Consider the following 13856-nt stretch of genomic DNA (forward strand, 5'->3'; position numbering starts at 1 on the left):
TCAGAAGCAACGGGAGGAACAGAATAACAATAATACAACATGTCTCTGCAGCTTTTGAGTTGGAATTGTAATGGTTTGAACATTTCTCGGAAGAGGAAATCCATTTTTCACATATTAAAAAAAGAACATGTGGATTTGATTTGCTTGCAAGAAACACATGTGACCAGGCTTCACAGAAAAATTTTAATTAACAAAAAGTTGGGACAAGAATTTATCTCATCGGACAAAGTTAAAAAAAGAGGAGTTGTAATTTATGCTAAAGAAGGCCTGGCGCCAAAATTTGTCTTTAAAGATGAGCAAGGAAGATACTTGGCTATTGAAATACAGTATCATGGACAGAAATATTTGATGGTGGGCGTATACGCGCCCAATGAAGGAAAATCAGAATTTTTTAAAAGACTGCATGAGACATTGTTGGATTATATGGAGTACAATGTGATTCTAATGGGAGATATGAACGGAGTAGTCTCAACGAATATGGATAAGGCACAAAGACAGGTAGTTACCAAAGATGGGAGACTACCGAAAACCTTTTTTGAAATGACTGATAACTTGGATTTGATTGACATTTGGAGAACGAAACATCCCCTGGAAAGAGAGGGAACCTTCTTTTCTGAAGCCCAAAAGACTTGGACTAGAATTGACCAAATTTGGACCACTAGAGAACTGGCCCCAAAGATAAATAAGGTGGAAATCTGCCCAAAGACTTGCTCCGACCATAACGCTATTAAGATGGTAATGAACTTACAACCAACTGGATCCTTCAGATGGAGGATGAATGACTCTCTTTTTAGAGATGCGGAATTTGTGAAGAAAGCCCAGAAAACTCTGAAAGATTATTTTGAAATAAATTTGAACACTACGGTGGAGAAAAGAATTATATGGGACGCAAGTAAGGCTGTTATGAGAGGTTTTTTGATCCAACAAAATGCACTCAAGAGAAGATTACAACAGGAAAAAAGAGAAAAGATTTTGGATAAGATCAAGGAAGGTGAAAAGAGATTGAGAACAAACCCAAAATCACAGGAAATATTAAGAGAGATAAAGTTGTATCAAGTACAATACATGCAACTAATAAACCAAGAGATTGAATGGAAAATCAAACAGATGAGACAAAGAACATTTGATTCGGCAAATAAGTGTGGAAAGTTATTGGCATGGCAAATAAAGAAGAGACAAAAAATGAACACTATTACAAGTGTGGAGGTTGAAGGAAGAATGTTGCAATATCCCAACGAGATCAGGAGTGCTTTTCAAAAATATTTTAAAAAGCTCTACTCTCAACAACCACAGAAAGAAACAGAGATAGAAGAATTTTTGAAAGTGAATGGGCTACCAAAAATATCGCAAGAAAACAAACTTAAACTGAGCAGTAGGATAACAGAACAAGAGATAGAGAGTGCCATCCAAAATATGCAACTAGGCAAAGCTCCGGGACCTGATGGGCTGACTGCAAGATATTATAAATCATTGAAAGACTGGCTAACTCAACCCTTAAAAGAAATATGTAATGAAATACTTCAGGGGAAAAAGGCTCCAGAATCGTGGAAAGAAGCTTTTGTGACTCTTATACCAAAGACAGACGTTGAAAAACATCAACTTAGGAATTACCGGCCTATATCATTGTTAAATGTGGATTACAAAATATTTGCGGATATCTTGGCGAGAAGATTGAAGAAGGTACTAACAGAGGAGATTCATAAAGATCAAGCAGGCTTTCTCCCAGGAAGACATCTATCAGAGAACGTAAGAAATATAATTGATATTTTGGAACTTTTACAGGAAAATATAAATACAAAAGCGGCGCTGATATTTGTGGATGCGGAGAAAGCCTTTGACAATATCTCTTGGAGTTTTATGAAGAAGAATCTCCAAGGCATGGGGGTAGGCCAAGAATTTGAAAATGGTATAGGGGCAATCTATTCTGAACAAAAAGCTAAATTAATAGTAAATAATGTTTTGACAGAAGAGTTCAGAATAGAAAAAGGAACACGACAAGGGTGCCCAATTTCCCCACTACTTTTTATATCGGTCCTGGAGGTGTTGCTGAATACGATCAGAAAGGACCAATTGGTCAAAGGGATACAGGTCGGAGCTAAACAATATAAATTAAGAGCTTTTGCAGATGACCTGGTTTTGACGTTGCAGGAGCCAGAATCTAGTGGAAAAAAAGTTTTAGAACTGATTCAAGAATTTGGCCAATTGGCAGGCTTTAAATTAAATAAAACAAAAACTAAGGTTTTGACAAAAAATCTGACAGAAATTGAAAATGAAAGGTTTCAGAAAGAAACAGGTTTAACAGTAGTGAAGAAAGTTAAATATTTGGGAATAACTATGACAGCAAAAAATGGGAACTTATTTAAAGACAACTATGAGAAATGCTGGACGGAGATAAAAAAGGATCTAGATACGTGGTCTAGCTTGAAACTCTCACTACTGGGGCGCATTGCTGTAATTAAGATGAATGTATTGCCAAGAATGCTGTTTTTGTTTCATACACTGCAGATTATTGATAAAACTGACTGTTTCAAGAAGTGGCAAAAAGATCTATCTAAATTTGTCTGGCAGGGCAAAAAGCCAAGGATAAAATTTAAAATATTAACAGACGTTAAAGAAAGAGGGGGCTTTGCCCTGCCAGACCTAAAACTCTATTATGAAGCAGCAGCTTTCTGCTGGTTGAAGGAATGGCTACTTCTTGAAAACACAGATATATTGGATTTAGAAGGGTTCAATAATGCATTTGGCTGGCATGCATATCTATGGTATGACAAAGTTAAAGTGCATAGAATGTTCAAAATTCACATTGTCAGAAAAGCACTGTTCAATGTCTGGATTAGATATAAAGATCTTTTGGAAAACAAAACTCCAAGGTGGTTGTCTTCAATGGAAGCTAAGGCAGTAAAGAGACTCAATATGGAGGCAAATTGGCCGAAGTATTGGGAGATTTTAGAACAGGATGGTGACAAACTGAAACTGCAGAGTTTTGATAAACTAAAAAGTAAAGTCCGAGATTGGCTTCATTATTATCAAATAATGGAGGTATTTAAAATGGACAGAAAAATTGGCTTCCAGGTGGAAAAATCAAAATTGGAAACAGAACTATTAGAACCTAAAACAAAAATATTATCTAGAATGTATAATTTGCTGCTGAAATGGAACACACAGGATGAGGAAGTGAAATCGGCTATGATTAAATGGGCTCAAGACGTTGGCCATAACATAATGTTTGCTGACTGGGAAAGGTTGTGGACCACTGGAATAAAGTTTACGGCATGTAATGCCTTAAGAGAGAACATAATGAAAATGATATATAGGTGGTACATGACACCAGTCAAGCTTGCAAAAATGTATCATATGCCTGATAACAAATGCTGGAAATGTAAAGAAGCAGAAGGTACCTTTTTTCACCTTTGGTGGACGTGCCCAAGGATTAAGGTTTTCTGGGAAATGATTTATAATGAATTGAAAAAAATATTTAAATACACATTTAGAAAGACCCCAGAAGCCTTTCTCCTGGGTATGGTAAACCAACAGGTTCAAGTGAAGGATAGAACTTTTTTTATGTACGCTACAACAGCAGCAAGAATACTCATCGCGCAATATTGGAAGACGCAAGATCTACCCATGCTGGAAGAATGGCAAACGAAGCTCATCGACTATATGGAACTTGCAGAAATGACCGGCAGAATCAGAGACCAGGGAGAAGAGATGGTGAAGGAAGACTGGAGGAAATTTAAAGACTATTTACAGAAGCATTATAAAATTACGAACGTTTGAGGTTATCAGATTGAATGTAAAAGAATGTTATTATAAAAATGACAATGTTAAAGAAAGCATATTTAATAAGACATAGGGAAATGTAAGGATAAATAAGACAATAATATTAATCTGAACCAAAGATACGCCAGAGGGAAAGAGTTTACTACCAGAATATAAGACCTAGAATACAGAGTGGGAAGGCATGGGGAAGTCGCAGACCTAAGTTAATGCTGAAGAATATAATGATATAATATTTGTTTTTAACTCTTTTATTCTTACCGTTTTCATTTTTCTTTATGTTTTTGTATAATGTATGTATTGTTTTTCTTTTGCTTTTTTCCTTTTGATGTGTTTGTCGATTTGTTCTTTTTTTTGTTTATTGAATGTGGAAAATAAAATATTATATATATATAAAAAAAGAATGGATAGGTTTGATCTTCTTGCAGTCCGTGAGACTCTCAAGAGTTTCCTCCAGCACCATAATTCAAAAGCATCAATTCTTCGGTGATCAGCCTTCTTTATGGTCCAGCTCTCACTTCCATACATCACTACTGGGAAAACCATAGCTTTAACTATAGGCAAGCAGTAAAGGAAGGAACTTTCTCAAGCCGGTAGAAGGCCACCGTAAATGTACAGTGGACTGTGTTCACATTTGGGAATTGCAAATGGTGCAGGTTACACAAATATATCAGTTAGTAGCCAAATGGTGCTGTGGGAAGACTGTGATTTGGGGCCTGCCTCCATTTTGCTTTCAGCGGTGTTATATTTAAGTCATCCAAAAGTCCCGATGTGGTGGTGTAAATAATGGTGGGGATGAGCACTATTTTGCAGAACTGATTATGGTTCTGCTAGCCACAGAGAGAAGGAACACACAGGTTGCCACCCCTGGCCACTAGAAGCTGGGCTTCCTGCTCAGCACCCTTTTAGCTTCTGAAGTTCTGCCAGGAACCTTGTCGGTACTTTACAGCCACATCGGCAAGAGAACAAATTCTGAGCAAGCGCTGTTTTGGAAGTGTGCTCATACACAGCAGTTAAGCAGGTAAGTAGAGCCCCTACCCCACCCTCAAAGCCACCTCACGTGTGACATTTTCAAAAGGTGCACGGAAGACATTGTTGTTTGATATGTACACCCACAAAAGTAATGTGTGAATGCAATAAAAAACCTGTTTGCAATATGCAGGTGCGTCAATCAGGGAGCCTTGTTTGGCTGCAGGTCCCTGTTGAGTGCATGTTTGGTGGCAACCCTGGGTTTGCTGCCATGTCATGTATGAAATATCACCGGAGAGAAAGGAATCGGCTGCAAAACCCCTGTACTCTGACTAGCAGCAGCTGAAAGGGGGGCTGTGCCACTCAGCTGCCTCAAGCCACCCAGAGTGGCTGGGGAAACCCAGCCAGATGGGCAGGGTATAATAATAATAATAATAATAATAATAATAATAATAATAATAATAACAACAACAATAATAAACTGGAGGTGCCAGATATTGATATGTGGACCTTCTTCAGGCAGAGCTTGTGTTCTGCAACTGGGCTCTGCCTCCTCCCCAGCTCCGCTGCTGAGTAATCAAGGGATGATCAATCAGGTGATAAACACGAATTTGTGACCAATCCCAACATATGCTCATGTTGTATCCATGTCTCATTCACATTTGCGCCATTCTCCGAGCTATTAAAATGTGGGTTGCTTATTTATTTATGACACTTATCTACCACCTTGCTGCCAAAGCACTTAAGGCAGTTTATATTTTATAATAATGACTCAGTAATGGATCACAAGCTTGCTGTGGCATTGGCACATCTGAGGCACGAGATGGGGAGCTGTGGTGCTGGTTCCCGCACAGAACGAATAAGCAAACAGTTTGAGGGCGAGTAACAAACTCAACTGCAGATGTAAAGTTACTGAAAAGCTAACGAGGGGGGAAAGAATTCTCACAGGTCTAAGCTAGACTTATTCTTGCTAAGCAACAGCTTTGGACCCAGGAACTATGGGTAAAAATTCTTGCTCAGCATTAGACTCAGTTGGGCATCTTTTAGCCTCAGTTCCACATTTGGAAACTGGGTCACCATTATTGTACAGATGAGGCTAAGAGATAGGACAGCTACATATCACATACAAATCATAGAACATACTGTGATGATGTTTATTCAATCCAAAACGAATATTCATATCACAATCCTATACAAGTCTATTCAGAAGTAAATTCCATGGAGGTCAGAGAGACTTATTCCCAGTTTATGGAGCAATCCGAACTCTGGGAAGCCAGCATAATTTAAAGTGGCTTAAGATACGACAGCATAAAGTATACCAGATCCAAACTCCATTCAGATATGAGGCTATTGCTAACTGAGCTGGTGTAAGCCCAGCAGAGGGAAAACTGAAATAGAATTTGACTTATGCCACCCATTTTGCTGGATTATCAGGTCATGCGATTGAGCTAGGAATTAGGATCCAGCATAAGTGTATCCCTGCCCCCAGTTTGACGCCTGTGACACTGCAGAATGCCTCTTTTTTTGGGGGGGGGGAGGGGAGACTAATACAAGCCTCAGCTGAGCTAGCTTCAGATGAGCCAGGGTTGGGGGGGTCAGTCTTACAGTGAACCAGAGATTCACTACATCCTAACTCACTTATTCCTCAGAGAACCTTGGGTTTGGATTGCCTCCTAAGTGGGTATAGGATTGCAGCTTTCTTATTAATTTATACAGGGTAATCTATGTAGCTAATGGAGTGAACCCCCATCGTTCAGCCCAGATACTGAGATCCAGCTCTGGGGGCCTTCTGGCAATTTCCTCACTGCAAAAAGTGAGGTGACAGGGAACCAGGAAGAGGGCCTTCTCAGCAGCTGTGTCTGCCCTGTGGAACACCCTCCTATCATATGTTAAGGAAATAAACAACTTTTAGAAGACATCTGAAGACAGCCCTGTAGAAGGAAGTTTTCAATATTTTGATGTCTTGCTGTGTGTTAATTTGTTGGAAGCTGCCCAGAGTGGCTGGGGCAACAGTCAGAAGGGTGGCATAGTAGTAGTAGTAGTAGTAGTAGTAGTAGTAGTAATAATAACGCTGAACAGGATAGCATAAGCAGAATGGGAAAGTTCCTTTCCCTGAAGGTATGACAATCTACATTTAGACAGTGAGGGAGACAATAAATAGGACGAGAAGAAGGATGGATTCTCAAAACCTTCCCTAAACCCAAAGGACATCAAGCATATTATGTATGAGATATGATGTGCTGGAAGAGTCCTCAGCATGTTGCATGCTGAACTAGTGCTATTCTAAAAGTAATCACTACAAGACATTTTTAAAAATATCTTCCTGTTCATCTGATGCATATTTAGCACAAAGAAAATTCCTTAGGCACAGTGGAAGGGCATTGTGATTGGCTACCCAGGCTTAAATGATTGATGATATTAGGCTATATTTAGGCCACAGTGCTCTTGTGCCTTCTGTTTTTCCTTTATTATTTCCGGCATCTTTTGTGATTTTAGAAGGGCTGTCGTTTCTAGGAGAAATGGCACAGCAACAAACAGGTAAAGCTGGATTTTCATTTTCGAAAAGCATTGATGCACTTGTTTTGCATCAAAGAGCCATGGCTCATTGGCAGAGCATCTTGTTTGCATGCAGAAGATATTCAGGTTGAATACCTGGCATGTACAGGTGGGACTGCCCGAAACCCTGCAGAACTTCTGCCAGTCTGGGTAGACAATACTGAGCTAGCTGCCCTCATCACCACACCTAACAAAAACTAACAAAAGCCACAGGTGTGTCTCCTGCAAATGCAGGTTTGCTGCTTGCTGGTCTGATAAAAATCAAGGAAGCTGGGGGAAATCTCTCTTCATGCAAAGGAAAAAGGATGCCTGCAAATCTTTAGGGCTGGACACACTGCAGGAAACAGAGTTATGAACAAGTAGGTCCCTGCCCCCAAATAGATTACATTCTAAAGGTAGAATAAGAACTGCTAAAGGTAGTAAGTGATGAATGAGAACAAATGGGTGAGCTTCCTCTCCATGCAAGTTCATGTTGGATTACCAACAGAGCCAAATTATTTCTGAACTAGGCTGATTTCCTGAGCAAATCCAACATTTCGAAAAGCAGAATACCATTCCCTCTCAAATCTCCAGAAAGGCCCTCCGTGCTAGCTGAGACCTTCCAAACAACTTATTCCTTCCCCTTATATTAACAGCTAGTTGTGGGAGTTGTGGACATCAGGGAAAGTGCCAGGACATCAGGGAAAGGAAGGAGGAACTTGTCTCCCTTTCCCTCCTTTCTTCATGTGATGCTATGCTGCTGCCAACCACTATGTCTTTAAGGGAGGATGGGGGAAGAGTGTTTTGGTTATCAGGATAAGGTGGAGGAGGATGGAGATCAGGGCTGGGTATTCTTCTCAGGCTTAGATTTCAGCCAGATCTGGAGCTTGCAATCTCACTTCTCTTTTGAGATGATATTTATGAAACTGCAGGTCCCAGATATGACATTCTCTTTAGAGCTGACATAAAATGAAGGGGTTACACCAAAACAGGCAGGTTTTGAAGAAAGATCTGAAAGAAGACAGAAAGACTGCCATGTATATGTAGATATTATGGTGATGACTGTTATGTTTATTTCTGCAGTGCTGTCCATGCCCTTGATGCTTTGCCAGGAACTAAAGGAAGACTGAGAAGTGGGGCATGAAAGATAAACTTCAGAGGGAAGTGGGGGAGGAGAGACAAGGGAAACAAACTAGCAGACGGAGGGGAAGAGAGTTGAGACGAGGGCAACATGAGATGAATGGGGGTGAATGAAGTTACTTTGCCTTTGTTTGAAGGGGTTTGGGGTTGCTGGTACAATGGATTAATAAAGCAGAATGCAGTATCAAAACTCACTGAAATATAAGTGAGAAGGACAAGAAGCCAAGAACAATTAAGATGCACCAGACCACAAGACGCACCTAGTTTTTGGAGGAGGAAAACAAGAAAAAAAATATTCTGAATCTCAGAAGCCAGAACAGCACGAGGGATTGCTGCGCAGTGAAAGCAGCAATCCCTCTTGCTGTTCAGTCTTCTGGGATAGCTGGGCAGCCTGCATTTGCTCCATAAGACGCACACACATTTCCCCTTACTTTTTAGGAGGGAAAAAGTGAGTCTTATAGAGCAAAAAATACGGTATTTATCTGAAACACGAGTACGATTCAGAATGCATGTAAAGCAATCTTGCTGCTAATTATATATCAAGTTGTTGTCATGGTTATTTAATTAAAGTTTGTATACTGCCCTATACTCACAGGATAAAATCGCAATATAAAAACACAAAATACACAATCAAAATAAAAACAAGAACAACCCAATAACCCCCTGCAACACATTTTAAAAAGGGCATTGAATGTCAGTCAACCCAAGGCCTGGTTAAAGAGGAACATTTTTGCCTGGTGCCTAAAGATTTACAATGGGCCTATGGACCGTAAGAAAGCTGTGTGTGTATAATGAAGGCGCCAGGCGAACTTCCCTGGGGAGAGCATTTCACAAGTTATGATTCATAGATGCAATGGTGAAGGGTTATACGTTGATCTATTCAAATGGTGAATATGTGAGTACATTCTATATGTTGCATGTTTGTAATATAGATGCCAATGTACGTGTGTTGAGTGTGTGTGTGTGTGTGTGTGTGTGTAGATATAAATACATAGTTGCGGAATAGCTGTACTCCAGCCAAGCTGTTTATGTTTCTCATTGTCTGATGATAACACGGTAACATGTTTTTAGTTGCAATTGCTGGAGTTCAGATCTCTAAGTGGAAAAATTTCCTGCACAGATTCCACTGAATTGAAAGCAGGAGGGATGACAACAATGAATGCAAAATTTCTATTGAAACAGCCTAATTTGTTTCAATAGAAGACTGGCTACTCAATATATACTGGCCAGGTTTTTTGGGGGTGGGGGTGGGCATCAAATTCCATCAAGTTCAATAAAAGCAGCAACTGAAAAAAGGGAAAAAGAGGATATTTCTCCAGCCCAGTTGGGGAAATAATAAAGGAAAGTGGATTTACTGCTCTTCCTTTATGATACAGTATGTGCAGCAAAATATCTGAAAAGGTACCAAGCTTCATAAAAAGACAACTCTCCGCTTCACATTTGATAGTTTACTTCGAGTTTATCTATGGCGGATTCATAATCACCACCCAGTGCCTTCTACATACAGAGAACATATTGCTAACTGGTCCACAGTAAGACAGACATGCTATTATTTCCTTATCATTCGCCTGAAGTATGAGGATTCCATTACTGTTGTAGGGGCTGCTTCTGCAGGGATTGCTGAAAGGATGGAGGCGAAGTGTGTTGGAATGTGCCAAACAAATGCTAGCTGTGAGCACAGATTATTTCTTGGGTCATAAGGTTTAGGACAGAGCGGTACAGAGCGGGATGTGTGATATCTGGAGATATTGTGTGCCGGACACCCTACACAGACACACAATCAAATACAAGCTGCTGAAAAAAGAAGGAAAGAAAAAAGAAGAGAGTGAGAAAAGAGTGACTAAGGGGTGGGATCCAAACTTTGTTTCTATCTGGGGAATGGAAACTCACCAGCCTACTCTAAAGTATATTGGCCCAGGTTCTGATCAGGTTGTCCTGACTTCTGTCTCTACATTTGTCTCTTAGATTCATCACAGGAGTTCTCTCACACAGTGGTACACAGTAGGACATTTTAGACTCAACTTAATGGTCCCTTTAGATGGCAAGGTATATCACTTTGCTTCCTTTACATGATCTCACACAGCCACCCTCTCTTTAAAGAGGAAGGAGTTTTGCTAGACTTACTTCAAAAGCCAACCTGCTGTGCTCTGTGGCCCTCTGTGCTCATTCTGTTGAATTTCTGCCCCCAACTACTTTCCTGATGCTACCACTGCTTTTAGGGTCTGGGAACAAGGCCTGCCCTTGGATCAAATTCCAAAAATTTTAAATTTTGAAATGAAGACAAATCATATATTAAAGCTAATTTATTGTAGGTTCTACCCTCTTCCTGGCTTCATATGTCTCCCAGTTTCTTTTTTTTGGGGGGGGGGGGACCCTGATAAATCATCTGGATCTATTAATCTATCTAACACCCATCCTCAAATATGTTTGGACAACGCATATCACATCAACCTTGCAAGGCTGGTTGGGCTGAGATTGGTTCAAGGCCAGCCAGTTACTTTTGTGGCTAAGAAAGAATTTGAACTCAGATACTCTCTGTCTTCCGACGTATCCTTTACACCACACAGGTTTTCCAAATTTGCAAAAATTAATAATCTTAATCTTAATCTTAATCATTCAACATATAACTGAGAGAAACAGTGACACTTCGTCCTCGTCCTTCTAGCTGTAACCTTAACTAAACCCAATTAGTTTTTTTCATCTTACTGCAGTCAAACATAAGGACACACACACACACACACAATGTATAGCCTCAATCCTTAGCTCGATACAGCTCATTTGAGGTCTAAAGAGCTACATACACTAGTTTACCTTAGGTGAAGAGCTGATCCATCAAGTTTAGTAAGTCAAACTGGGTGCACGGTTCAGATAAACTCACATCTTCCCAGAGCCCCAGTAGGTACAAAGGTGGGCAATAATTCAGTTGTATTTCTTGAAAATAATCAGAATTGTCTCCCTTCTACCCACAGTCTCCCTGAAATCAATAGGGCTACATTAGAAGGTCTTTAAAAATAGCAAAACAAGGAGTCTAAATGAACAGCACTGGAAGCTAACTACTATAATTATCTTCCTCTGTTCACAGGCTTTTGGCAAATTCAACATCGATCAGTAAATTAATCACATCTTTTAGTTTTTAAGTGAAATTTAGCCCCAAGCTGTTCTTGCCCTGATATTTGATTGCAATTACACTGCATGTTAGCACAGGTATGGAGGAATGATTCCTCACAGATATTTAGTTTAAGTGCCCTCTCTTCAAACTTTCATTAGCTCCTCTCTCATCAAATGAGATGGCAAAGAACCCAGGGTTCACCCCTTCCACCAAGCTATTAAGCCAATATTAAGACCACAGAACGAGACAGATAAAAGCAATTTTGAGCTGGCTGCTTATGCTGGAACAAAATTTCCTGGCATGCATCATATATGAACTGCAAGTAGTCATAAACGGGAGATTAAATCCATAAGGAAAAGTAGCAGAACATCAATAGCTGGTAAACTGGGAATAAGAATTGGCATTCTTTCCTCACCGAATTGCTTGCAAGTATGTGTTTGTTTTCTGGCCAACCGGTAAAACTCCTACTTTTAAAATATTATTTTGTGGTATTTACATGCTGCATTGAAACCTGGCAGAAGCAGGAAGGGGGTGAGGAGGGAGAAATTATTCTGCTCTGCTGCATATGATAGTTTTTACAATAAAATAAACATAAAAATAAACAACTCTGACAGTCTAATCTATTTTACTCCACATAACCACGACAAGATTTTTTTGTTTGTTTTTGGAATAATAATAATCCTGCATAGGAAAACAACCCCAAACTCAACATCTAGAAACATCTTGCATATTGCATACAACACCCAGGGTTTTAAACAAGTATTCGACAAGCCCACTTCAAAACCTTCTCCTGCAAAGATCCTTTCCAGATGTTCTGAGGTTCTAGGGTCCAGCTCGCAACATACATCCATTAAGAGCCTGGGGAGGTTTCCTACTTAAAACAGATTTAAAAGAGGAGATGAAAAACTTTACGAAGAAGGACTTCCCAGTCTCTTAAAAAAGAAATTGCTGAATGTCTCTCCCCCCTCCCTAGCCCTCCTCCAAACGAAGCCTTTCAAGAGATTGCAGTTACTTACTAGAGTATTGGAAGTGGACAGCCTGGTGGTGTTTAGTCCTACCAGTGATGGGAGCGTTTGGGACATCCAGTTAGAAATCATTGCCATGGTACTAAGGACAGCACCAAGCTTGAGCAGTGGAGGACTCATTGCTGTGGAGGCTAATGAGTTTTCATAGTGACTGATTATCATCCTAGTGCAGGCTGGCAGGGAGAGGCGTTTCTGCAGCTCACAACATCCTCAGCATGAAAGGGGATCAGCCTCCCCAGATTTAATCATCCACTAAAACACACATCCAGGCAGCCTCTCTCTCTCTCTCTCTCTTCCCCCCTCCAGTGCAGCTCCTAGTCTCCTTTCTTATATCACCACACACTAAAGCAGGCTGGCCACAGACACACAATCCTTTTTATATGCCTGTAATTATTACAGCTTCCCTGTGGAGCGAAGGAAAGGGAGAGGGAGTGGGGGATGAGAGTGGAAGGTTCTAAGGAATCTGTTAAAATCTAGTTAGCTCAACCAGTGGGAGATGACTAATGGTGGCTAATAAAGCTGCCGCACTCAGGACAGGCACCGGAAAAATAACCCGATACAGCTAGCTGATGGATATGCAAGGAAGCCTCTTCTGATTCACAGACAATTATTTGGGTGGGCATATAACCACTGGAGAAACTGTGAACTTATGGTCGAAAGTGGTCCCGAATGCTTGCCTGTGTAATCATTTAAGGGTGCTGGGTTCTGTGGCTCTGATTTCCAAATAAACAGGAATAGGGTCAGGCTGCATATTTGGCTCTGCCAATGATGGCAGATTTCATATGTGCACAAATGGATAATGTGCATATACAAACCCATGATGGAGAAGGGATGGAAGGAGGAAGACCTGTACACCTAGGGTCCAATGAATCACACACCTGCAACACTTGTTGGCAGTTGACATTGGGCAAGTTGGACTCTTTATGCTGGTTTTAAATACAGGATGGGAAATGTAATGTACATAATTTCAAATGAGGACAAAGGGGTTACTGTAAAACCGGCTACCAAAACTTCTGCTTGTGATGTGGTGGAATAAGTGTTGTAACTTCCTTGCTATCTAGGACAGTCATAAATACTTGTATCTTTAGTCCTCACAGATAGCAATGAAGTCTAGGTATATGTAACTGCTTTCCCAATATTCTTTCCTTGCCTCTTCTATCGATATTTAGATGGTTTAGATTGTTATCTCCCTGGGGCAGAGATGCTATTTAGTTACATTTGTCTGTAAAATATTGTCTATCCAATGGCAACGTACAAATAAAACACATCATCATTGGCAACAACAACCCCATAATCAACCA

The 13856-nt window shown here is 40.2% G+C and overlaps 1 protein-coding gene across 3 annotated transcripts in view; it reads right to left on the reverse strand.

The window, feature by feature from the left end:
* The window catches only part of OLFM3 (olfactomedin 3), a 176236-nt gene that overhangs the window by 53617 nt on the left and 108763 nt on the right, over positions 1-13856 (reverse strand). Inside the window, exon 1 of one of the 3 annotated variants that reach the window (XM_083445219.1) lies at positions 12547-12895. The exons of 1 other annotated variant lie outside the window; for it this stretch is intronic. In XM_083445219.1, coding sequence (XP_083301345.1) covers positions 12547-12717 — 171 coding nt within the window. In that variant the 5' untranslated portion in view covers positions 12718-12895. Of the gene's footprint in view, positions 1-11232; positions 11412-12546; positions 12896-13856 lie in introns of those variants that run through there. One more of the 3 variants, XM_083445221.1, reaches the window with a different exon arrangement.

Source organism: Podarcis tiliguerta (genome assembly GCF_965153285.1).
Source record: "Podarcis tiliguerta genome assembly, chromosome: 6".
Lineage (NCBI taxonomy): Eukaryota > Metazoa > Chordata > Lepidosauria > Squamata > Lacertidae > Podarcis > Podarcis tiliguerta.